Source organism: Amia ocellicauda, chromosome 5 (assembly GCF_036373705.1).
Source record: "Amia ocellicauda isolate fAmiCal2 chromosome 5, fAmiCal2.hap1, whole genome shotgun sequence".
NCBI lineage: Eukaryota > Metazoa > Chordata > Actinopteri > Amiiformes > Amiidae > Amia > Amia ocellicauda.
The window spans coordinates 31,467,212-31,495,080 of record NC_089854.1 but is presented as its reverse complement, the minus strand read 5'-3'; the positions used below and the strand labels follow the sequence as shown (position 1 = coordinate 31,495,080).

The 27,869-nt window shown below is 40.8% G+C and overlaps 1 protein-coding gene across 2 annotated transcripts in view; it reads right to left on the bottom strand.

The window, feature by feature from the left end:
• LOC136750040 (ras-related protein Rab-37) overlaps positions 1-27,869 on the bottom strand; it is a 52,071-nt gene that overhangs the window by 8,030 nt on the left and 16,172 nt on the right. Inside the window, exons 1-5 of one of the 2 annotated variants that reach the window (XM_066704778.1) lie at positions 18,444-19,307; positions 9,830-9,940; positions 2,564-2,605; positions 904-970; positions 7-59 (exon numbers count right to left, since the gene is read on the bottom strand). In XM_066704778.1, the coding sequence (XP_066560875.1) occupies positions 7-59; positions 904-970; positions 2,564-2,605; positions 9,830-9,940; positions 18,444-18,554 (384 nt within the window). In that variant the 5' untranslated portion in view covers positions 18,555-19,307. Of the gene's footprint in view, positions 1-6; positions 60-903; positions 971-2,563; positions 2,606-9,829; positions 9,941-18,443; positions 19,308-26,692; positions 26,804-27,869 lie in introns of those variants that run through there. The other variant, XM_066704777.1, reaches the window with a different exon arrangement.

Here is a 27,869-nt window from a genome sequence, read left to right as displayed (position 1 = left end):
ACTTACCCTGATATTGTCGAAGGAGCTCTTGCTGGTGATGTCATACAGTAGAAGCAGCGCTAGAGAGAATATAGAAGAAACAAATTAACTCTGACAGAACTATCACAATGATACATTTTGTCACGCTACAGCCCCAGTGGAGGTGTTTTCATGCAGGCATTCACACACATATGAAACAGAAACAGATCAGATTTACACAAACGGTCAGCCAGCAGACACAGGTAGGAATCAAATGCATTTATACCTACCTGGGTCTGTACCAGTTGGGAAGACATATTTTAAGAGAGCACAACACTGAATCTCAAGGAAGCAGCAGAAAGTATGAGAAAGTATTTTTTCGGAATGAGCATGAAAAATACATCCGACTACGAGAATAAGACTGATATCTGCCCAAGCACAGGCTCACTTTATTCACATAACACCATTTGCTTTAATCTAGCAATTTATCTTTATAGAGGTTTTTGTATAGTGTATTGTCCTCTCTCATTTCAGTTTCAAAGTGTTTTATAAATATCCCAGTGTGGTTCATTGCAGAACTGTGCATTTACAACCACTTGGAGAAATTTGCCCCAAACAAACAGAAAAGAACAGAGAACTGAAAGTTGACTTTATTCCTCTTAATAAACAGCTATATGCAATCTCAAAATCCCACTGACAATTTCAAAAACACAATAATATGGGTGACGATGCAGCGATTCAACTTTAACAATCATCCTACAGAGTGGGTACAGAGATTGACGTGACTACTATTCAAATGTAACTGATTCTTATTCTTTAATTTCTATGTATTCAATCTGCTCCTCTGACTGTGTAGTGCCATGACTGTAGTGTCCACACACAAAAACACTCCCAAAACCTGCCACTTTATCTTGTAGTGGTGAGGATAGTAAACGTGCAAGTTACCCTGGGCATCTCTGTAGTAAGCGTGGGTGACACTACGGAATCGCTCCTGCCCAGCGGTATCCCAGATCTGTGGAGCAGAGAGAAGTGTGTGAGATGTGAGTGTCAATTAAACAAAGGAACCACTGAAATGCATTTCTTTAAAACATATTCATTAACCACAACAACATAAAGACATCACACAATTTCCTTATTAGGATTAAGATCAAAGCTCAACTGAATAATAATGATTGTGGTGGGGGGGAAAAAAAACAATGCAAAAACACTTATTTACAGTTTATTTGCTTTATGAAATGTGAAGATGCACTTATAATGATTTACACTGATCAGCCATAACATTATGACCACTGACAGGTGAATTGAATAACACTGATAATCTCGTAATCATGGCACCTGTCAGTGGGTGGGATATATTAGGCAGCAAGTGAACATTTTGTCCTCAAAGTTGATGTGTTAGAAGCAGGAAAAATGGGCAGCGTAAGGATCTGTGCGACTTTGACAAGGACCAAATTGTGATGGCTAGACGACTGGGTCAGAGCATCTCCGAAACTGCAGCTCTTGTGGGGTGTTCCCAGTCTGCAGTGGTCAGTACCTATCAAAAGTGGTCCAAGGAAGGAAAAGCGGTGAACCGGCGACAGGGTCATGGGCGGCCAAGGCCCATTGATGCACGTGGGGAGCGAAGGCTGGCCTGTGTGGTCCGATCCAACAGACGAGCTACTGTAGCTCAAATTGCTGAAAAAGTGAATGCTGGTTCTGATAGAAAGGTGTCAGAACACACAGTGCATCGCAGTTTGTTGCGTATGGGGCTGCGTAGCTGCAGACCAGTCAGGGTGCCCATGCTGACCCCTGTCCACTGCCGAAAGCGCCTACAATGGGCACGTGAGCATCAGAACTGGACCACGGAGCAATGGAAGAAGGTGGCCTGGTCTGATGAATCACAAGTTCAAGGTGTTGATTTGGCCTCCAAATTCCCCAGATCTCAATCCAATCGAGCATCTGTGGGATGTGCTGGACAAACAAGTCCGATCCATGGAGGCCCTACCTCGCAACTTACAGGAATTAAAGGATCTGCTGCTAACGTCTTGGTGCCAGATACCACAGCACACCTTCAGAGGTCTAGTGGAGTCCATGCCTCGACGGGTCAGGGCTGTTTTGGCGGCAAAAGGGGGACCTACACAATATTAGGCAGGTGGTCATAATGTTATGGCTGTTCGGTGTATAAACAAATCAAATATCAGAGTTGAGAAATGACTGAAGACCTGTCTGGACTCTTCATGTGATGTCACATGACATCAACACTATGCCACACCCCGCATCGCATACTTATGCACTTTTTATACTGTGCACAGGGAGGGAGAGAGAGACAGCGAGAGAGCTAGGGCAGTGAAAGGCCAGGGGTAATGTAATGCCTTATTGAAGCTCAGTCAGTGTTCTGCTCATTAACTTACTGGCACAAACCCAGTTCTTACAAAGGTTCCAAACACAAGGTTCAATAGTTTGGTGTAATTTGTTGGCTGGACTGTAAGGAAATCATTCTTAAGGTTGTACTTTACACATCATGGTTAAACTGGACATTGGAAATAATCCAGCCTTTAACGAGACTCATGCAGTACATGGAAAACATATTTAAAATTAAAAATTAAAAAAAACATCCTATACTAACCTGTAATTTTACCTTCACCGAATCCACTGTCACCACCTTATTCTACAGGAGGGAAAATGAGGGACAATTAAAAGAAAAGCATAGTTGTGATTGAGAATCTTAATTAACAAGAGCAGTTATTTTCCAGCCGCAATTTACACATTTAGATGACGGAGGAAAATGTTTACATGTAAATGTCTGAGAAATACATGAACAAGCTGAGATGTCAGAAGCTGTCAAGCCCTCTTTCACAATGAGCTCCTGTCAGTCTCTCACATCAGCAGATCTCATTTCTGCAGTTAAGTGGGAGGAGGGAAAAAAATTTAATGAAACCATAACAGCCTGATATGATTTGAGAAGTCAAATCATATCAGATGGGTGATATTAACACAGCTGTAAGTGCTTCCTGTCAACTTTTTAAGAAGTAGCTGGCAGTGTGATGCACATTTTCACACTGTACAGCTTCCCTTTTTTTGATTTAACTGTAGCTACTGCCTGCTGGTTTTTGTTATTACAGTGGCGCACGATGGACAGGAAAACCCACCCTTCACATCTTGTTAGAGCAAGTTTCAGTCCCTAGTGTAAGGAAGTACAGCACTTATTCTGCCATTAAGGACCTGCAAAATCTGGACTGTATTCAACCAAAGCTAAAACCATTAAATTGGAATTGATTGACAGTGCATAGGCTAATATGTCAAACTCGGCACGCTAGTACATAGAACAGGAATCGTGGCCCTGGAAAAGCCCCAGACCCCATGGGTCACTTTAAACAGAGGGTACACATTGAAAAACATGTACTGCGCAAACAATTGTTTCAAAGCAGTAATTCAGAGGCCAGTTTGAATCAAAACCAGTAAAGGCTGATAAAGGGTTATAGGCTGCTGATCTTAAACCACCAGCCAGATTGAAACATGTCTTTCTACCTGCCTCATAGGGAATGTTAAATTGCTTTAATGCCATAACTAAATCACGATTAGATGCTTTTGACAAGTGCAACTGTATAAATGTTTCTTAAAGACCAAAATAGGGCAAGCCCTCGCCTTTGTGACACACGAGAGACAAGTTTATCCAAGATCAATTTCCAAGCCGACTGAAGTGTTAGGTCAGGGAACGAACAGACTTCTAAAAGATGGGGAGCCCGGGGACTAGGAAATGTAAAAAGATGGCAGCCCTAAAATAGAAACTCGCACAGCTGTAGAGAAGCTATTACACCACTGATGATGCAGTTTGAATTGGATAACAAAAGGAGTTCGAGGAGAGCTAAAAGGCACAGAAAACCAGTGGAGAATAAATTAAAAAAAAAAAAAAAAACTGTTTGCCATTTATGCTCATTCATCCAGCATTGAAATATTGATGAATCTACTCTCGCAAACAAGCAGGAATTTTCCCCATGTCTGCAGTGGAGAGAGTTTCCTGAACCTATCAATCACTGGCAGCTGCTCTTTATAAGAAAGGATGTATTTGCTAATGGAAACAGGAGCATTATACTGTATGTAGTGCATCTCTCCCACTGGAAAACAATGTTAGAGGTTAACACAAGACCCCATTGTTTTCCTGTTTGGTGCCTGTTCCAACCAATGCATATTCAACAAGTTTCCTTATAAAAGCTTTCATCAGACATACAGGTATACTCCCTTCACTGACTGACATTTCCTTTTCTGTTTTTTTAATATATATATATATATATATATATATATATATATATATATATATATATATAGGCAAGCTGACTTTCTCAGTATAGTTTTGGTTTCCCTTCTATTTAACCCTGTTCAGTCTGTATATATAATATTGGTGGCGGGATTCATGGTCTGCTGATCTATATTCAGGTCAACATCATCTAGTACAGTGATACCTCAAGCAGGTTGGCCATCTGAACTGAACAGCTTTGCCACTGAATTGTACAAAAGCTTGTACGAAACCCCCCAGTCTTGTGTTACTGTTTAGAATGGGGGGACAGGCAAGTGGATGGGCAACTTGGGTGGGGAGGGTGGCTTGGTGCTCAAAATCGTAAGTTAAGGAGAAGTGCCTTAGGCAGCAAAAGGCTGGGAAATGCCAAACTAGAAACACAAATGAGAGAACAACACAACTCCGTTCAGAAGGCATTATGCGAAGGTTCCCTTTTCAAAATGTGGTGAAGAGATTAAACTACCAAATTTGTAGCTCAATATCCTACGAGCCATTTAATTCCATTTAATTTTTTGACTCAAATGTGAAGACCCACAGAGTTTCCTGGTTTGGTAGCAATAATGACACACACAATCAAACCCAGACTCTGTCTATCACTGCTGTCTGTTAATGACAGACTGAAGGCTCACAAGAAATTTGAAAAGTGGTCATATTCTAAATTAAATTACACTCTGGCAGTTCTTTGAAAGGTGGATTATTTTCTTCCACCTCAGACAGCAGGAAAGTTGCACGCATACAATCTTGCAGTACACAAGTACCAAAAGTGCCCTCATGTTTTGTTTACTTTATCCATATTGGAGAGTATCCCCCCCCACCTCTGTGGATTTAATGAAAGACAAGTGAGAATGCAGTGCTTGCTTCTGATTTTGTGTCCAACGCCTTGTTTTTTTTTCTTAACACAGGCAGGTTGTCAAATAAAGATGTTGTAGGTGCAGCTTCATGCAAAGCCCTGTTGTCATGACAACATCACACTGTGACCCCCAGCTGCTGAAAGAGAAACTGTGTGGAGTTCACCAGAGTCCAGGAACAAAAGCAAGCAAAAAAATAATCCAGTGTCTTCACAGGGTCTACAAAGACAGTGCCAAGCTTAAAATGCCTTCAGTAAATGCATATACAATTGGGTGGTGCTTAAAAAGAAACAAGGGTGCTTTCACTTCTTTTTTTCATTCCTTTAACCTAGTATTTAAACTGTTGATTTGAATCAAAGAAGAATTTGAGTTTGTAAGTTTAAACACATTTCAATGCGGAAACGAGAGTTCCAATACCAAAGTATGGCCGTTTGTGAAAAAAAATTATTACATTACATTCCCATTAGTGAAAACAAACTGAGAAGAGGCACCACACTTACATCATGGGAGGTGGGGCTGGTGTCATAATGGGAAACAACAACGAAAGAAAACACATTGTGCTTCACATTGCTTTCAGGGAATTTGTATGTAAGGCTTTTTTATCTGGAATATCCTATAACAAGTTTTTGTTTTTAAATGATAACCCTTTGGGAAGGTCATCTTATTTTTACCCCGAAAAAGGAAAATTACACTGCAGATTTCTGCACTGAAACCATAAATGGACAACAGCTAGGAGTCAGTAGCTACAAACACATGATTTTGTAAGTGTTTCAAAAAATGAAAAAGAGATAATAAATAATACAGAGAGATGAAAGAAGACACATAATTCTATACTTGCATGTAGACACTTCAAATGCATCTGATGAGCATTTTAAAACATGCAGACGAGTAAGTGATTATATTAGTGGTTTAATATTGTTAGAGAAGGCACTTAAAACCTCAATTAGACTGCCACTCTGGAGCAAATCAGTATCCCATCTTATTTTGTTTTCTTCAGTTGCAAACAGTCACAGAGGAATTTCCAAAAATTGCCCTGTTGAATACTCACCATCTCTAAATAAATTAAATTAAACTATGCTTCATCACACTTCCATATAGCTAAATAAACACAAGCATAAACAACAATAATAGACCACAGGCAAAGTTAATTAAAGATCGATGGGTTTAATCCTGGGCGTAATGTTGCAAGAGGGGAAAGTAAAACCACAAGCAGTTTTCATGAGTCAACACTTACATGCTTTTTGGAGGCTGAGAGTGGTCAGTGAAATGCCCTGTACATCAGGCAAGCACAATCTAAAGTGGGGTACACTGTCTAATCCAAGCATCAGTTCTTCCACATGTCTACCATGTCTAATTACGAAGGGGCAAGGTTTCATTTCTGAAGACAGGTTGTAATATATAAAAAATGGCAGCTCATTTTCACACACCCTTAAAAATAAACAATTGTGCAAGCTGGAACACTTTGACTGCGACGAACTGTCAGGAAACAGGCATTTGCAACTGGACTGTTTTTTCAGTGTCAACAGAAAGACGAAAGCTGACTGTTATTTGATTCTGTTTAGTCCCCCACAAAGCTTAATAAGCCAAGACAGGGGCACAGTGGGCCTAAACAAGTAGAAACAAATTATCTCCTTTTGCAGAAACAAGGAATACTGAAGTAAAAATAAAATGCAAAAAACAATGACAATAAAAAAGACATGCTCGCCTTTCTGTTATTTACATATTGCTACCCCTTCAAATCCTTCCCGAAGATGTTCCTTTCTTTTTTTAATGAAAATAGGCCACTATCTCATTAAGGAGTCTTCAAGAATAGATTATAAGAATAAACCAATTTCCTTTAATAAAAACACTCATTTCAACCTTGAAGGAAGTCAACTGCATCTGTACAAAAAAAAATGGATAAAGCATCAAAAGCCCACACACTGGTTGCCACAGCAACAGGTTTTTTCGTCTTTTCACCAAGTGCACATATCTCCTCCAAAACAACAGCCTATATAGTTGTAAAATGAAAGACTAATTTAATGTTACAGAAGAGGGACAGAAATAGAATGACCGAATTAATGGAAAATATTTTGTTTTGTTTTTAATCAAAAGGCAATGAATGCCATTAACCAAGAAACATACAACATGGCAAATAAATCCTTGAATCCTTGAAAGACAATTATTAAGCTGCTGTTATAGAGGGTGACACAGTTTAACCATTAACAGCTTGTGCTATTATGCTGTCTAGCAGTAAAAACAAATGATTTTATTGATAATATATAAAAAGAACAGAAAAGGGTCAAACGGCATCTACAGGGTTAACAGTGTAAACCCATATTAAATCTGATGTATGTCATAGTCTGTACATTTTCATTACTTGAAGAGTTGTTTTCCCATCTTAATAATATTTTCATCAATATTAATTCATTCTTGAACTCGGTTTTTAATTATTTTCTATTCAAAGGCCCTAAAGATGAAAACCCTGTGGTAAATGCTTCTGACTTTAAATGGGTACTCGTGATGAAATCAAACAAATTAAAATAAAATTAGTACCCACTACTTTATGTTGTTTATTTAGCTTTCTCGTTCTGTGAGGATCCAATCTGAATGATTAAGACAAGTCAAGACAAGTCTTGAAGTTTGTGTCCCCATTATACACATACTGCTACTCATTCTTATTCTTTATTTATTTATTTAATTCAGAGAAGTTGTTAAATAGACACATACATCCAAGACTAACATGTTTACTAGCTTTACAAAAGAGGGCTTGTTATTGCAAGACCAACGCAGACTCACTCAGTAGGCTGGTTTGAGTTTGTGGTCAAGACACTTAATCGTTTGCCATGAGTGTTTTTTTTTTTTTCTTTTCGGTAAGATCCTCTACAGCACTATGGCTCAAACAACAAGCCACTTCCTCCCTTAATGGTGCTCTCAAGCGCTCGCCCTCTCCTTCTCCGCCATCTCAGTGTTCAGTGTAACTATGGCGATTAGGCCCCTGGTACGCAGCTGTTTACATAATGTGGGGCTTGAGGACAGAAAATGTCAGACTGCACTTGATATGAACACAGCATGTTTTTGATGCTTAACACACAATTCAAGTACATGTCAAAGGATGTGGATGGTTATATATCTATTTTTATTTATTTATATAAGAAAGAGAACGAAGTAAAGAGACGGAACGGTTACATTAACACACTGCAAATAGTGCTGAAAAGCTACATAACAATGTATTACGCTTGGTTTCCTCAGAAACAGAATTGAGGGGCCAGCCACCAGACCATCTTTCTGTTTGGAAAATAAATACAAATGTTCTGCTCTCAGTTTCACTTGGCATTGATTCAGGGCTTAAAATTAGTCTCTCTGCTGCAACGTCTGCAGAAGGGAAATAAAAGTCGTGCAGAAACCAAGAGGCTTCACCTTCATTCTTGAGAAGGGTTTGTCTATGTTTGTTAGAAAAAAATAAAATAAAAAATAAAATGTTTCGCTTACTGCTGTATCATTTTCTTACTCTGGTCAACCTACAATCTCTTTGTGCATCAAAACCAAGATATCAGAGACGGGGGCAGGAATTGTGTTACACTTTAAGATAATTTAAGAACCAGAATTCGAGCTCAGACTGTTGCAATGGAGACTGACATTCAGACAAGACACTTCTATACCAAACCAGTACAACGTGTACGCAACACCAGAGTCATAAGATGAAGCACGGGTCACAAGAGTTCTTGCTTAGGCACAGCTATTGCCTAATTCATCAGATCATCCTCCCACTGTAGATAATGAAACTGTGAAGCAATACTTGGCCATAAATATATTGACTGCTTCTGCATTTTCAAAGTCCTTAGAACTGGGTCTTAATGTCATGTTTTAGAGGCATACATTTGGAAGAGATAAGCTTTTTATTCCGGTGTCATAGCACCATTTTATCCCACTATGCATTCAAAATGCTTAAAAACTATAAAACGGATATCTTGTAACAAAAGGCTTAAGCGTCCTGCTACATTAGACCAGTGTACATCAATTCAGTAAACAAAAACAGTGTTAGTCACCATACTTTGCTCTTCTACATTTTATTCAGTTTTGATGATTCAGCCGTCATTAACCTTTTAAGTTAACCTAGATTGCCCTTTCAGGATGTAAATATCACCTGGACAATTCAGCTAAAGGGCAGGTTATGTTGGTTACAAACAGTTATTTTATTCTCTTGACCAGAAAAACAAAACAGCCATTTAAAATTCCTACAATAGCAATAGGTCACTGACATAACTACTGGTAAGAAAGCACAGAAACTCTCATGAAAGATTTTTCTGTTGAGGCTGTTGCATTGTTTAAGTAGTTATTTTGCTGCACATCTGGGTGTTAGGTAAATGGAGCAACACATTAATTTTTCTTTTTGGCAAGCAAAAATTTTCACACATACACCTTTTACCTAAATGGTCCAGATCATGAGACATCTCTCAAAGGATTAAATCAGTTTACACTGCAGTACTGTTGACCAAGCTCCAGTAAAAACCCAGCTCTATAAATGGGTAACTTTATGTAAAAATAAGGTGATATACTGTAAAAATAAGGTGTAACAATTATAAGCTACCCTGGATAAGGGCATCTGCTAAGAAATATAATAATAAAATAACAATAATAGTGGTTCACCCTGACCTCAGGGCTTGTTCCTCGACAAACAGAGCAAGCATTTTGTGAGGGAAGTACCAAGAGTTGACAGCAGATCAAGAGAAAGGAAGAAAGGCCCAGTTGAAGCTCCGATTCCTCTCACCCTAAAGTCTATTCCCACGGTGGCTATGAAACTGCCGGCAAGAAAAGCCCCATCTTTAAACTGCACCAGGAAGCAGGTCTTCCCGACTCCCGAGTCTCCAAGCAACATCACCTGTAATGGCGTGAGGGTGAAAGATGGTTAGGTCGAAACACAAACGCCCCCCCCCCCCCCCCCCCAAAACACCTCGATGATCATCTTGGTTGAGTTTGGAATGCACATAAGAGAACCATGAGACGGAGAACCATGCATGTGCATTCAGAGCAGCTCCAGGCACCTCTCAGTGCCACCCAAAGTCAGGTTTTAAGGTCTCCTTTCTGAACTGTATTACATATTACAGAATCAGACTTGGATGCCAGCATGCTTAATGAGATGCAATCGGGGTGCGCAATCAGAAAAAATGTCACATGTGGACATGATAAAATGTGTCCAAAGAAGTTTGAATAGCAATACATGGTTCTTTGTCTGATGGATTCATGCAGCTGAGTTCCTCTGTGAAGCCCCCAGAGAAGAGCCAATTTGATATCCCCCCCACTGGTTTTCCTTCTGCCTCAAAGGTTACCTTAAAAGGAGGAACACCACTCAGAAAGTGATGAAAGGAAAATTAATTCAAAAAACCCATCTGAGCTTCACTGGCACCATTTGAATCTGAAGTTGCATCTCCTGACATGCAGCCATATAAAAAGCTAGATGAGTAGCTCCTTCTAACCCCCTCCTCCCAAACTCGATCTCCCAGGATACCAATCTAGATCTCCTAATTGACTCCACTCACTAAACCCACCGTTATCGTGTCCTGAAATAAAAAGGGGCCTACTCCCCATTAATACCCAATACATGAAAATATACATTAGCCAGTTGACCTTGGTGAATCGCAATGCTTAAGGGCTGTAACCACTAAATCCTAAAATCTCTAGAATCCCAGCATCCCTTATCTCCCTTCCTGACTTCTCTCAGTTTCCAGTCTCTACCCCAAGTCATTCTCATAGCAACACAGAACCCTCCCCTTAACAGAAAAGACCAGACCAATTCAGCGATGGGCTTCGGGGGATTTTATTTTAGGATGCGCACTACACACATTTGACAATTAATAATGACAACTGGCGTGTGGTTCCCAAAGTACCTCAAGTTCGTATTTAGTCATTTCAATGCACAACAGTATTTAGTGTGTAATCACACATCAATTACTGTCGGTTTGGTTTTAAAGCAAAAATAATTACCCTGTACGCCTGTCTGGATTTATAATCACTCTCTTATTTGAAGGCAACAGGTCCCAGAGCAACTGCAAAGAATGGGCCCCTAAGATATATGAGCTGTTATCTCAGTGAATACAATTATGACAAACACACTTAAACAAAGAGCTTTAGATCTTTTCATTTGTTTGTGGGAACACAGAAGCCCTATTAACAAAAAGTCTAGATGGATTTAATTTTTGTATTGGTCTTACTATTTTCTAAATCTCATTATTCTGTAATCAACAAACAGAATAACCTAATTTATGTTTAAGAGTTTACATTGCACAACCCTGGGCATGGCTTATTGTGATAGTAGCAACCGAACTAACACTTCACTTGACAGGTCATTATTGTTGGAAAGGAGGATGTGAACACTCTAAATCCTCTCTCAGGTTATCTTCTTTTCCAGATTAATTTGAGATCAGCAGTTGCTTTTCTCTTTTTTGACGCCATCCAATTCAGATTAGTGAGGGAGCTACTTTGTTAATTCCATCTCTGGAAGGCAGGACCTAGCCCACAGAGTCCTTTACTAGTTAAAGGCCACTCAGGAGCCATCACACTTTTTAATTCATGTTGCAATTTTCATCACATGCAGAATTGGCTGATTGGAAGCCATTACGGGCAATCCATTAGGATCAGCAGTTTTGCTTTATGAGGAATATTCTGCAATGCTCTTGCTTTTTCGAATCAGTAGACTTCTGCCGGCCTATTAAAAAGGAAGTCAGGTACAGTGGTTTAATATCCCATTACTGACCGGAGCCTTCTACTCATTTTCTGTGCAACACAATGTGCTACATTTTCTACATGAAGGTCTTGGTGATGAGAGCAGGCTGTTCAGCAATTCAACTCTATCACTTAGCATAAATAGACTTAAGAGTTATGAAGGCTAGCCATCTTTTTATAGTCATGCTATTTGTTTCTGAATGAAGGAGATCGTATACTCTAGATATTTTTCGTGCAACAGTCTGTGAAGGAACATGCAAATGTTTTCCCTCTGTGATTTAAGACACGGGCTGAACACCAGCACTCACCCCATGGCACATAAGGGACCCCTTGCCCTCTGACAGACAATTAAAGTCACCGTCACAGAACAATTCCCCAAGGCCCTTCAAAACAATTGGTCTGCCCTTTTCAGCCCCACAATAACACAAATGATTTCCCATTTCTCGGAGAGATCCAGTTCAAGAGATCCTGCCCAAGTTGATGTATCAGTGTGAAGTTTTGGGTATGGTGGTATATTTGACTAAAAGCCTCAGGCTATCCTCGGACTCTGTAGTGACACCTTGCACATTAATTTGAAACACTGGGCTCATGCAAAAGCACATCTCACTATGACCAAAATCCCATTAGCAGTTAATTGAGCAGTTCTGAAAGTCATTACCAGTGTAAACAAGCACTGCATAGACATAGAGCACCACTATCACGATCCTGAATATTCTTCTCTACAGCCAATCTTCTTTTCCCCCCTAAATCACTGCTACAGAAACTCTAGCACACTAATATCATATAGCTATTGTAATTGGTTATCCTCCAGTTAATGTCATATTTCAAATTAACTGCCTCCTATGTTAAACTGCAATTTGTATTGAGTCGCCTACTTAATTAATTTGGCTTTGTATTCTATTTTGTAATTATAAGTCACCGCGAATAAAAGACAGGGGCCCCATGACTCTGAGACTCAAATATTAAAAACAACATCTTTACACGAGAGCCAAAAATTAAAAACATTACGCCTGCTTATCTGAGAGTCTACGGAGTTTGGAAAGAAAAAATGGGCCGTGGTAACGGGTCAAATCAAGAGATGGATTTTTAATAACACAGTGCTGTAAGTAACACTGCCTGTGTGAGGGGGCTCACCCTTCTTTTGTTGACTAATCCATATTGCTTTCACAAGGGCCGTATTTCTAAACACAGCATTCACAACTTAATGGCTCAATTAAACACACCTTCTGCTTTTTTTCCTATCTGGCTACAAAGTTACCTTCACAGAAACACTCCCCAAAGTGGTAAATGGGAGCCATTGTGCACAGCTCTCAATCAGACTGAAAGGGGAAGGCCAAAGCAGATTGTTGACAACACCAAAAGATAGTATAAACAAGGAAAGTGGATCGCCTGCTTTTTAAAGCCAGTCAGAACAGAGGACATGGCTCCTGGGCATCTCATGCAAATGTTGCCGTACCTCAAGTTACATTTTCGCTTCACTGTTTAACATATCGCTCTACGCCGTGTCCTACTTTTTTGTTGGTTTGTTTAATCACTCATGGTGCAGCTGTTTAGTCCGCCCCCCCCCCTTAAGACAGTATAGTTGAATATGAATTGCCTCGCATAACTGTTTCAAATAAATCATAATAAATGACAACCTTAGTTTAAACCCTACATGCTGGGTACAGGACTAACTGATTTAGCACTCAGATGGGTTTTACTTTGTATGCTATCTGGAGCTAAAATCTGGTTTGGGGTCAATCAAAAGCCCTACAATATCAAACTTTGTTGGTTTCCTTTGTTTTATAGTTGTAGCCTTTGCATTATTTAGGTCAAGATTAGGTTATATATGAATAAAAACACATCTTAAGAAAACCTTAGTATAAGAGGCAGGTAGCAGTCCTTTAAAATCAATTACGTGCAAATGTGGACAATTTCATCAAATATAAGGATTTCCAAGTATTTTGAAAGGTTAAAGATTATTGTGCTGAGCAGTTTAGCTTTTAGATGATGCCACTGCTCCACATAATTGGCTTTTAATCAGCTATCCAGAAACTCAGAGTCAATGTGTAACATGCGGAGGACAGAAATGACATTCTGCCATTGATCTAAGGTATGCTTTAGGTGCATTGGGGCTTAAGGCCTCACAAGATGTCACGCCACGTTTGCCTGACACAAGCAAATACATGGATGAACAAATCCCACTGGTCATCTGGGTCTTTTCCAAGAGCGTCCTGTACGAGCTTGCTCTATCCCTCGCCTGGAAAAACTCGTCAATGATTGAATCCTCAGGGACAGATGGCCGAGAAGCAGGCTTTGATTTTTCGTTAGCAGAGTCATCCGCACAAGACAACTTTGATTTGCCACGGGGCTTGTGAGCACGTGATGTTTGTTTTGTAAAAATCAATACACCTCAGGAAGCAGATGGTCAATAAAGTGGTGGGATGATACTCCCGAAAGAAGCACTGCTTCAAAGTTTTACCTACGACTAAGGTTTTCAGGGTGTTTCTTTTTTTTCTCCCCCTTTTCCTCCAACGAAAAAAGATTATGTTTTTGGACAAGTCCCCAGTGAAGGACCATGACAACTTGCCCGATCAAATACATGGAAAGTGGCATGATCATTGATAAAACTCACAGAACTAACCAAAACCGTTGATGCGCAATGGGAATTTGAACCAATACCAATGGAAACCAAAGTATGGTCGCATGAACATCTATAATGAGTCAATGGGGTCTACTGAGTTGCTCTTATGGGAAATTGAAACACTTCAGGGCTTGTAGGGCCAAGAAGGGAAAGTCTAGTCTTTCCTCAAAATGGGGTGTGGTGGCTCAAAATTGTTCTAGTTTTCCAGCCAACACTACAAGCCAATCCAATAAAGGCTTGGCAAACTGTGATTGTTTGTGTGGAGGGGACTACCTCTAAGGTGCCAGATAAACAGCAAAAACATTACATATGGAAGCACTAGGAGTGACTCAAGGGAAAATATCATATCAAAGCTCACAGAGTCAAATACAATGTGGGGGAAAACAAATCCTTGCAAAATTAAAGATTGCATTTAAAGCGTTTGACTTCCATTACATTAGTTTAATGCATTACCTACAGCAAAGAGTCAGAGAGACACTGATTAAAAACTGAAGAGACCTACACTGGAGGCTTTGGAAGTGAAATATTTAAGAATTGATATCTCAATTGCATTTTGGTTTTTTTGTCATATGCCACGACTACTTTGACAGTATGTTCCATCCAAAAACAATTGTGTTTTCAGTTATGTCAGTCTTTACACTTGATACTAAGTTAATCTCAAAAACAATAACTGTCGATCAATAAAAAACATGGTGTTACAAAACTCTCTCTCACTGGATTGATGTCCTTCGTGCTATGCAAAATTCCTGTGCTGCACAACTAAAACACATGCAACAAAAAAGGATCAGCTGACTTCATATGCTATATAGTGTTGTCCTACAGTGCTACCTCACTGCCTGCCTTCCTATTATGTGAATCAAGCAATCAAGCCAGAAAAAAAAAAAGAAAAATGAATGAATGAATCATCAGTAGACGACTGGAAACTATCTTAGTGTGTTATTTACATATTATTTTCATTCGTTTCAGATTTGGCAGAGAGAGAAAGAAAGGATAAATTGATTTTTCCGCATTACTCTGCTTATCGTGTTCAAATGATATCGGCAACGCAACTGTCTCCCAAGCAGAATGCTGTCCAAATGCTCCTATAATGCGATTTTCTTTTTCAGCGATAACAGTATTTGCTTCTAAAGAATTTAAATCCTTCCACAGCTGCATTTACACTCAGCTGATAAGTGGCCACTACCGCCACTGCAATTGCCCTGGATAAACATTTTAAAGCAAGCCCCAGTTTCTGTAGTCCTACAATGTCTAAAGTAAGAGATCCCTTTATTTTTCAGTAGGGCATTAAAAAAAAAAGTTCTTTATTCTTGCCACAGTGACTCACCTAGGCGTTTTAATAAGGGACATTTCTGCATTCATTTTGTACACTGTGCTTCACCTGAGATGGTCTGATTATATAATTAATACCAACATCAAACAATATCCCAAATTGTACAATGTACTGAATTTCCTGCTGTGATACATCCAAGTAGAAAGATCTCTTCCCATCCTGCAAGTTAAACAGCTGCACAATCAGGAAAATCTGTAGCATCAGCAATCATCATTCCTTTCTATTGCATTTTCTGCTCGAGTTTGGAAATGTGCTCATGCCGAAATCTTTCCTAAAGATCAGGTCTTCTGAAAGCGGGACAGTGTTATCTGCAATGTCATGAACTGTGAAAATTGCCTACAAATATTTTCATAAGGGACCCACCCTGCACATTACTGATGCTACCCCTTCCCCACCTCCCCACCGGAGACTTATGCTGCATGTAGCCGTAACATTGAGGGACTACAAATATGCAAGAGATCACACAGGACATTAGTGAGTCCCATCTGTGTCAAGACTGCATCCTTCCCACTGCTGGGCTCCTATGCAATCAATGAGAATCAATACTTGCACAAATTCTCACAAAACAATAATAAAACAAAAAAAAAACAGCTTATGTAAGATAGGCATGAAGAGCAGAACATCAGCTTTATCCGAACATTAGGGTTGCCTTGGAGCTAAAAGGAAAGACATGGCCTTTATCTGACTTGGCCCTCCTATTAACTGTTCTAAAGACCTAACAGGAAACGACTCGGTTTTTTTTTTTTATTACTGTAAACAGGGGTAATTACCCCACCAATCTGGACCTGTAGTTTGTTTCGCTCTGTTTATTAACACAAAAAGCAAACCCATCCTGCCTTTTTTCGAAAGAGCCTGGATGCCTTAGACAGCCAAGGCTGTGCTGTACAACATGCCCGACACAAATCAAAGATTCCTTTCTAATACATTCATCCATAATTGAAGAAGCTCAACCAATCAAACTGGTAGAACATTCGAGGAAACTACAGCATCTGGCATCATCTATTCCGACTTCGCTCCTTCAGCTTTGCACGACTGCAGGCTGGAGTCACAAATGATTGGAACTGACTCATTTATTCTGGTTCCCTACGCACTCGAGGTGATCTTGGAAACGCAGGTCTATGATGCGATGCCCAACTTTAATAAAAGTGAATGTCAAAGTTTGGAGGCACGAAATTCCCAGGAGATAACAAAGACAGGGAACGAAGAAACAGAAGATGGAGGACTGTGTTCTCTTATTTACAATTAGGCAAAGCGCAGATATTATTTATTTATTAATTTTGCACTGGGGTAAAAAGCTTTTACAGATGTCCTGATTGTTTATGCATTAACATTGTAACATTGTAAATGCCCTCACAGATCATATTATATCAAGGCTGAATTATTTAGCCTTTCTGGACATTAACTTGTGGAGGACTGGGTACAGCTCAGATCTCAGACAGAATGAGTTTGTCTTCCTCCGAATGCAAACAGGGGTGAGTTAAATGCCACACACAAGGATAACATGAGAAGCTTGAATGTGAACAGGTCCTTTGGGAACTAATGGGAACGAACTACCTGCCCAATCTCCACTGAGTGAGGTTTGAGGCCCACGGCCAGGGCAGTGTGGGAAATTACACTTTGGTTTGACTTAGTCGGACAAGTTAAGTTGCCAGTGTTATCTGTCCACACCTTTAACAAAGTCTTACAGACATACCAAAAATACAGAATACATGTTTGGGAAGATGTTGTTCTAAAAACACTGGTCAGAAGTGTTGAACACATACCAGCTCACATGTGAGTATGCATTTGAGAAAGAAAGGTCAAACCCCAGTAGCAATGTAGATGCAATCACTGATGCCCAATGCATCACATTGCCTATCCAGGATACATCTATAAAACATTGTCAAATATGCCCACGCAAATAAACGCATCGACTTTAAGGACCTGGGGATAATTGTCGTTTTCATGAACATTTGTATTTCCTCGCTGAGCCCCAGGCAGGATCTGCGCAGAGTACAGGCGATGTAGATCCGTGTGTACCTGGACAGCCCCTCTGCGCACACAAAGGAAATCCTAACAGTCCTCCTTCCGCAAATATTTACAAATGGAAAATGTACACCTCTTTTACCTGCCCTAATAACAATGACTTCTCCACAGAATTGGGCAAAAATACACGTTTCCCCCTCCTCTGAAATTGCCTTTAAATGCAAGAGCACGCAACGCACAGTACGCTCCTAACCAAGACGTTTTCTTCGCTCCAGGTATATGACGTCCGCATCTCCCGGGGATTATACGTTATATCCTATACATCTGCTACCAACCTCTTCACGTACGTGCATTAAAATCACTTCATATGTAGATTATTTCCGTTATATTGCGTTTCATATCACAAACTTGAGACATTCAGTCGCACCTACTCAATTTTAGATCAGTTACTAAATGACGTTATGTACAGCTACAATCAAAAACAGCTTCTCCTGCTACTGCTTTCGCCCGCTTGCCCAATTGTGACAGCTTGAAGGGAAACGCAGATGCGGGCTTGAGTTGTAAAAGTAACACAATCCATGGCTTCTCTGATTCCCAGATGTAAATATTCAATAGCATGGTTCAGATATCTTTTCACTGGATCTCTCTCAGAAGTGTGGAAGCAACAGTAACACACACATCCCCCCCCCCCCCCCCCCATCATCACCATCAACAACAACAATATAATAATATAATAATACACACCTTGAAAGTAAAGTCATAAAACTCATTGGTGGAGCCGCATCTATCCAGAACATTTTTGGAAGTCCCATTTCTAGAGTGCTTTTTCGACAAGACCACCTTTTTGGGAGACATGGCATCAACAGAGAGAAACTGAACACACACGCCAACGTGCTTGTGATCGCGCAGAACCAGGCGCCGGGTCCCGGGTGCGACTCAGAGGCGACGCACGGACACGGCGGACTGTGGTGCTGGGTTGGTCTCCGAGTAGTCTAGCGATGCACTACTTTTCAATCCCGGCAACCGCGCTTTACAAATACACATATAATAATAACTACACCGGCCCAAACCGAGCACCGAGGACGGACGCGGAACTTCACAGGAAACTTTGAAACAGCCGCATGATCCCTCTTTAGCGCCGCCGGTACAGCCGAGCTCTCACTGGCAGCTCAGAAAAGCTGCGGAAACTAGCGTGAGCGAGGTCACACGGCATCCCCATTGCGTGTGTGCTTGGCTGCTGGTGTTCTTTGCTTTCTGTCTTTACGGCTTACTGCAAGACACTGCTAAGACAATTACAGCTGTCCACCTGTCAGGACGGTAGCCTAGGCTTGCATTGTTGCAGATTTCAAGCAACACCTGTGCATTTGGACAGCATTAGCTAAACGCAACAGGCTGGAACCGGAGAGCCGCGTCCGCAGCCCAGAGCCACGGCAGCTGCGGAGTCTGAGCAGCGGCTGCGGAGGAGGAGCAGCGCCGGCAAGCGCAGCTTTCAGCGGATACTTAAAGGGGCAGGTCCGCCCGTCCGAGAGCGAGCAAAAGTGGACAATAATCCTGGACCGAGAGGCGGAAAATGGGTCCCGAAAACCTTCCAGCGCATTTGGTGGCGGAAATAACCATCTTAAATGTATGCACGCCCCTGCAAGGCCACCGCTTCATAAAGGGAAGCCACCTTTCCACGTTAGTATAACTGGCATGCACCACCACTTCGCAAAAATCAAATATAGGACCCCCCAGCTGAATTTTAATCGGCAATATAGAAAGCATGTGTGTATGGATGGATATGTTCATCCACGTCAAGTCAGAAATCGTGGTTGCTGGTCATCTTCATATTATTCTGTATAGACTTGCCTAATTAGTCGTTCAAAAGAGAATAACTGGAATATATACTCTTCTTGCGCTGAATTATTCAAAACACAGTCCAGTGATCATATGTGAGAGGAAGCAACACAGCATCTTGACAATATATTGATGTCCACCTCAACAGCCTTGTCTTAACCGTAGCCCTGTACTCTCTTGCTTGGGAGCAAACATATACATAAACCATATCAATATAAGATATATGGTATTGAACACATCCACCATGGTTAGGATTCTTATATAAATACAATCAAATAAAATAGTTCTTAGCTGTGAGATATATACAGCTCACATTTTAAACGGGAGCAGTAGTTGAAGATCCACAAGCTGAAATGGATCAGGGGGTGTGACAACCAGAGAAAAATCACAGTTTTCCTCCCTGTCTAATGCAGGCCCTCTGCTTAATAATGTATCGTGCAGCAGATCACTTGGAAGTAACAGGAAGGCATAATGTGGAAATGAGGTCTCATTAAACCAAACTTTGGCAAAAGATGTCTAATATTATTTGCATTTGGCATGACTCACCCTTCACCTGATCTCAATTGTATTGAGCAAGTTGGTGTCATTGCAGGGTCAATGAGGAGCACATCAAGAAGCTAGCTAACTCTGGCTTTTTGCTCTGGAAGTAGTAATCCACTCATTATTTTTGGAAGTGTTCATTTAGGTTCTTAAGGTAAATGGTTCTGGCGGCCTACATTTTGCAAGGTAATTAACACAAACTGATTGCATTTGCTCCTTTTTCTTAGGTGACATTTTCATTTTTGCCATCTGTGTACAAAGGGACGCGGACAGGTAAAAATATATTACACTGTCTCTGGTTAGGCGTCATGCATCTGGTAGACCATAACTAAGAATCAGTCACGAAAATAGACCCTGTACACCTCTGACATAGAACAATATAACAATAAAATAATGATCGTTCCCTTGTGCATGCCAAATTCCATTATTCCATTTCAAATTTCAAACTTTAGTACCTTAGGTTTCTATTTTTCCTTGTGCTATACAAGAATGTATTGGAGCTGCTGCATAAGAAAACTCGACATGGAAAACACAACTGAAGCTTTATAGCAATCCCTCTGAAATGTGCTCTAATAAAAGGATGCTCACTTGTCTCAGCTCGAGGTCGCTTTAGTCTGTTGCCATGGCGTGTCTCATCATTGTCAACTGCTCGCCAGGCTTTCAATTGCAAGGTGCACTTGTCGACGCATGAGTCAGTGCCTGTGCAATCAGTGTCAGCACTCCCATTACTACCCACAGCGTGGCAGTAGAGGATCTTTAGAAATGTGTTCTTCATGTCCTACTCCTATCATGCAGTGCTACAGTGGTGCTGCTGTGTAATCCAATGCACAGGAATAAGTCTATGAAAGGAAGAGCCTCCCATTAGCAATCTCCTGAATTATGGAACGGTCTTCTGTTTTCCTGCAGGCACTGAACAGGTTTACTCCATATCATTTTAATGACTGGCATGCGAGTCTGCTTTTTTTCCAGTTTAATCTCATTACATTCAGTGCCTGACTCTTCTTTTATTTCATCGGTCTGAAAGGAAAAGGTACCGATCCTCACAGGAACTGTCATGATGGGCAAAAGGACTGAGCCAATGTTTTTACAAACAGGAAAGACAAAGCACATCTTCCAAGTAGACAGGGCTAGGAATCCTTTTTAAGCATGCAAGCACAACATGCACTGCTGTCACACCCAAGTCATCAATAACTCATGATTGTAAAACATATATTTATTATATATGAAACCAGAGATATATTATTGATGACTTGTGCACCTCAGGAAGTGGCTAGCTGGCTTCCCCTGCATGTCTCAGAGTTTACACACATCTGGATGGAAATGCATGGGCTTAATTTTCAGCTTTTTTATTTTAAAAGGAGAAGATTTCCAAGAGAAGAGTGAATTCCATCAGAGAAAAGTTTATGTATGGCCTTTATAGGTAATGTTCATTCATTCCGCAACCCTCACACAATGCAGAAAAACTAATTCTTCTCTGTTCAGTGCTCTCCTTTTCAATCTAGGCTTCTCACATACAAAATGCTTGTGCACGCGCACACACACACATACATACATACATACATGCCTGCCTGCTATTTATGAACCCTCTTGAGGTCTAATTCTATCCCCATGCCTGCCTTGCTATTTCAGCTCTGGAGCAGGGCACAGCAGCTGGCTGGGGAAGAATTGATATATTCCAATCAGGCCAATGTTAGCTTTCATCCGTTCCCGTGCCCACGCACACGCCCTTAAGGGGACTCAAGTTATTGCTCTTCCTTCCCCTTCTCCCTCCCCTGCAAACTCCTAGCGGATGTGGATGGCTATACACGTAGGTGGCGCCAAACACCACCAATAAGTTGCCTTCTTACTGCTTCCTTTCTCCCACCTCAACAGAACCCAGATTGGATTTTAATTTCCTTGGTTATATTTGTAACTGGAGTGGGCTCCACATGAAGAACAGCAAATCCAATTTTTAAGGCTGTTCTCATTTGACACAAGCAGTATAAATAAAGAAGCAAGCTAGTATGTCACTGGATATAAGCAGCCAGTTGCCAGTGCAAAGCTTCTCCCACAGCACTGGTTCAAGGCAAGCAGTACCAATCTATGGAGCTTACTGAATTACTCAATGAAGAAAAAAGTGCTTTTGCCCTACCCAGGAACTCGGATTTAAGAGTTTAAGAACTTGATGTACTGCCTAAGATCTTGACTCATAAGCACTCAAAACACAATGTTGAAAATAAATTGAATACCCAAATGTTTATGATTTCATGAAAGAAAACAGTCTTCACATTGATTCTTTTCTGAGATCCTTCAAATCTCTGTAGAAAAATGAAAACCATGCAACATTGCTCTGTATGGAAATAGGAAATTATATATATACACTCACCTAAAGGATTATTAGGAACACCTGTTCAATTTCTCATTAATGCAATTATCTAACCAACCAATCACATGGCAGCTGCTTCAATGCATTTAGGGGTGTGGTCCTGGTCAAGACAATCTCCTGAACTCCAAACTGAATGTCTGAATGGGAAAGAAAGGTGATTTAAGCAATTTTGAGCGTGGCATGGTTGTTGGTGCCAGACGGGCCGGTCTGAGTATTTCACAATCTGCTCAGTTACTGGGATTTTCATGCACAACCATTTCTAGGGTTTACAAAGAATGGTGTGAAAAGGGAAAAACATCCAGTATGCGGCAGTCCTGTGGGCGAAAATGCCTTGTTGATGCTAGAGGTCAGAGGAGAATGGGCCGACTGATTCAAGCTGATAGAAGAGCAACTTTGACTGAAATAACCACTCGTTACAACCGAGGTATGCAGCAAAGCATTTGTGAAGCCACAACACGTACAACCTTGAGGCGGATGGGCTACAACAGCAGAAGACCCCACCGGGTACCACTCATCTCCACTACAAATAGGAAAAAGAGGCTACAATTTGCACAAGCTCACCAAAATTGGACAATTGAAGACTGGAAAAATGTTGCCTGGTCTGATGAGTCTCAATTTCTGTTGAGACATTCAGATGGTAGAGTCAGAATTTGGCGTAAACAGAATGAGAACATGGATCCATCATGCCTTGTTACCACTGTGCAGGCTGGTGGTGGTGGTGTAATGGTGTGGGGGATGTTTTCTTGGCACACTTTAGGCTCCTTAGTGCCAATTGGGCATCGTTTAAATGCCACGGCCTACCTGAGCATTGTTTCTGACCATGTCCATCCCTTTATGACCACCATGTACCCATCCTCTGATGGCTACTTCCAGCAGGACAATGCACCATGTCACAAAGGTTGAATCATTTCAAATTGGTTTCTTGAACATGACAATGTGTTCACTGTACTAAACTGGCCCCCCCAGATCTCAACCCAATAGAGCATCTTTGGGATGTGGTGGAACGGGAGCTTCGTGCCCTGGATGTGCATCCCACAAATCTCCATCAACTGCAAGATGCTATCCTATCAATATGGGCCAACATTTCTAAAGAATGCTTTCAGCACCTTGTTGAATCAATGCCACGTAGAATTAAGGCAGTTCTGAAGGCGAAAGGGGGTCAAACACAGTATTAGTATGGTGTTCCTAATAATCCTTTAGGTGAGTGTATATATATACATATATACACACATACACACACACACATATACATACATATACATATACATATACACACACACACACACACACACCCTTGCAGAAGTATTCATCCCCCTTGGCATTTGTCCTATTTTGTTGCCTTACAACCTTGAACTAAAATTATTTTTTGGGGGGTTTGTATCATTTGATTTACACAACATGCCTAACACTTTGAAGATGCAAAATATTTTTTTTATTTTTAAATAAACAGGAAATAAGAAAAAATAACAGAAAACTTGAACGTGCATAACTATTCACCCTCCCAAACTCAATACTTTGTAGAGCCACCTTTTGCAGCAATTACAGCTGCAAGTGTCTTGGGGTATGTCTCTATAAGCTTGGCACATCTAGCCACTGGGATTTTTGCCCATTCTTCAAGGCAAAACTGCTCCAGCTCCTTCAAGTTGGATGGGTTCCGCTGGTGTACAGCAATCTTTAGGTCATACCACAGATTCTCAATTGGATTGAGGTCTGGGCTTTGACTAGGCCATTCCAAGACATTTAAATGTTTCCCCTTAAACCACTGGAGTGTTGCTTAGGGTCATTGTCCTACTGGAAGGTGAACCTCTGTCCCAGTCTCAAATCTCTGGAAGACTGAAACAGGTTTCCCTCAAGAATCTCCCTGTATTTAGTGCCATCCATCATTCCTTCAATTCTGACCAGTTTCCCAGTCCCTGCCAATGAAAAACAACCCCACAGCATGATGCTGCCACCACCATGCTTCACTGTGGGATGGTGTTCTCGGGGTGATGAGAAGTGTTGGGTTTGCGCCAGACATAGCATTTTCCTTGATGGCCAAAAAGCTCAATTTTAGTCTAATCTGACCAGAGTACCTTCTTCCATATGTTTGGGGAGTCTCCCACATGCCTTTTGGTGAACAGCAAACGTGTTTGCTTTTTTTTTTTTTCCTTTAAGCAATGGCTTTTTTCTGGCCACTCTTCCATAAAGCCCAGCTCTGTGGAGTGTACGGCTTAAAGTTATCCTATGGACAGATACTCCAATCTCCGCTGTGGAGCTTTGCAGCTCCTTCAGGGTTATCTTTGGTCTCTTTGTTGCTTCTCTGATTAATGCCCTCCTTGCCTGGTCCATGAGTTTTGGTGGGCGGCCCTATTTCCATTTTTTAATAATGGATTTAATGGTGCTCCGTGGGATGTTCAGAGTTTCGGATGTTTTTTTATAACCCAACCCTGATCTGTACTTCTCCACAACTTTGTCCCTGACCTGTTTGGCGAGCTCCTTGGTCTTCATAGTGCCGCTTGCTTGGTGCTGCCCCTTGCTCAGTGGTGTTGCAGACTCTGGAGCCTTTCAGAACAGGTGTATATATACTGAGATCATGTGACAGATCATGTGACACTTAGATTGCACACAGGTGGACTTTATTTAACTAATTATGTGACTTCTGAAGGTAATTGGTTGCACCAGATCTTATTTAGGGGCTTCATAGCAAAGGGGGTGAATACATATGCACGCACCACTTTTCCATTTTTTATTTTTTAAAACAAGTTACTTTTTTCATTTCACTTCACCAATTTGGACTATTTTGTGTGTATGTCCATATTAGAAAATCCAAATAAAAATCAATTTAAATTCCAGGTTGTAATGCAACAAGATAGGAAAAATGCCAAGGAAGGTGAATAATTTCACAAGGCACTGTGTGTGTATATATATATATATATATATATATATATATATACATACAGCTCTGGAAAAAATTAAGAGACCACTGCAAATGTTTCTTAAATTAGCATCTCTACATGTATGGCAGCCATTCCATTCCATCCATATTTTTATTTGGAATTTGGGAGACATGTTGTCAGTACAAAAATGTTCATTTTACCCAAACACATACCTATAAATAGTAAAAATACAGAAACTGATAATTTTGCAGTGGTCTCTTAATTTTTTCCAGAGCTGTATATAACAACTATACATAAAGCTGTACATTCAAATGGCACTCAAATAAACCAATAATAATAAAGAACCTATGAAACTTTAATAATCTCTCTCCCAGATGGTGTTTTTCAGACAAATTCACACAGCAACTCACTCTCCGTTCGCTAATAAACAAACAAACTCATGAATAATCGTTCCGAATTGCCCCCCTGATGCCAAGACGCCCATTTCTGCATCCTGAGAGTGCTAATTGGGATTTAATCACCCCTTCCCCTCTGGGTAGCTTTCATAATCCCTTTGACAAGCAGTGTCAGGAACAGCTTTAAACACTGTGCATAATGAGAGAGAACCCAGCCTGAAGCCAGGCGAGGGGACAGCGGGGGACAGCGGGGGACAGCTGGCAGTCTCCTACCCCGCACTGTTGAAAAAGGCACTGTGACCAGCATCTCGGTTTTAAAAGCTGCCTGCTTCAATTACACATTTGAACACAAGCATGTATTTCACTTACAATAACTGCCTCACAGCACTTTTGCCCTTTCAAACAAACACACCAAGTTGCTGTAAGCTTTAAAGTAACATTCTCCAGTGTGACTCTGTGAAGTAATTCTCTGGTTTGTTGTTCAAAGATTGATGGCTTTTAGAATGAATGAGTCCAATGCCATCTATTTCCAACACATTACATTTGGAGAAAACTGCTGCTCTGGAGCACAGGTAGATGGACAGCAGCCACCGGGACGGATGCCTTGCAGGAACGCGATTTAAAATATTGAAAGAATCTGCCTTGAACTTCTAAAAAAAAATGGTCTGAATACAAAAATATAAAGGAAAATAGTCTAGTCTAGTGTGTGTGATCACACCCTGCTTGGACTTGATCAGATGTCTCAGACATGCTTTGCAACACTTGATCCACACAGCCCCAACAGAGCGGTAAATCCACTCTATCCCCAAATACTCTGTTCCCAGAGACGGGGGGATTGAACCCTAACCCGTAGTGATGTATAACACTCTATATTTCCAGAACCCCTTCAATGAATGAATGAAAAGAAACACCAGCCAGTGTAATAAGTTGAACAGTTGCATGTTGCTCTCAAAGCAACTGAGAGTCAAATGGACCACTTACTGTAAAACCAATGCCGACCGTGGCGGAGAAGGATCCGGGAATGAATTTGCCCTGGTCAAACTGAACCAGGAGGGATGTCTTGCCCACCCCACTGTCCCCTACCAGGATGGTCTGTGGAGAGAAGGAAAGTTGGATGAGACAGGGCAAAGAGCAAGCACAAGAGAGGTGCTGTTGTAACACCATGTTTAGAAGTCATGCTCCCCATTAAAGACACTGAAATCCACAGAGAATGAACCAGCATTGTTGAATAGACAGCAGTTAAGGAGTGCACAAATTCAGACATCAGGTATTTGCAATTGCATATGTATGTGTCAAACCATTTGAAATGGCCATCTCCCCCGAGAAAATAATAAAAATGCTCTCATCTCTGAAGAGGCCACATTCAATAAGTGTTCTTCCAAGATAAATCTTGGAACACAGATTAGAGTTTAGAGCTTTTTTTCCTACATTGTGGTTAATAAGAAGTCACACCTCAGACACAGGAGCGATAGAACGACCTGCAGATTGCAAGTGAAACACTGAAAGAGAAGAGTTAACAACACAAACAAGCAAACAAACAAAAACTCAGGGAAAGCAGTAAAACTGAAATGGTATTGAAGTAAAACAGCACGCAAAGAGTCATGAAATGCAAACAACTGAACAGAGATCTCTCTAGCACTAGGAGCAGAGAGGGTGGGAAAAAGAAACCTTGGTGATGCTGGTTTGGGTTTCTTAGCAACAACCTTCAGAAGTTGGAGCAAAAACCTAATGCAGAGAGCTGATTTGAAAAAGTTTGAGTTATTTCAAATCATTATCATTATATTTGGAGACCGATAACATTACTGCATGCGACAATGAATGGTGGAGTGACACAATTGTGACACTATTAAAAGCATAGGAGGGTTCAAATGATTTAAAGACAAAACTAAACCCAACCATTTAAACCATATATATGATGCACACTTTAGCTGGCACTTAACAATTCCTATTCCTGATGAAAACACTCTCACAAAGAACACCAACATATTATATTGCAGAACTAAAGCGGACATTGTTCTAATACCCACAGCTGCGCTTGATGTATAATTCTACACCCCCTAATTCTGTACCTGTAAAGACAAATATCGAATTAAAATGGTCTAGGTCAAGAAGCATCCCGGTGTGTTTGGTGGGAAGTGAAGGGGGCTGAGGAAATTTA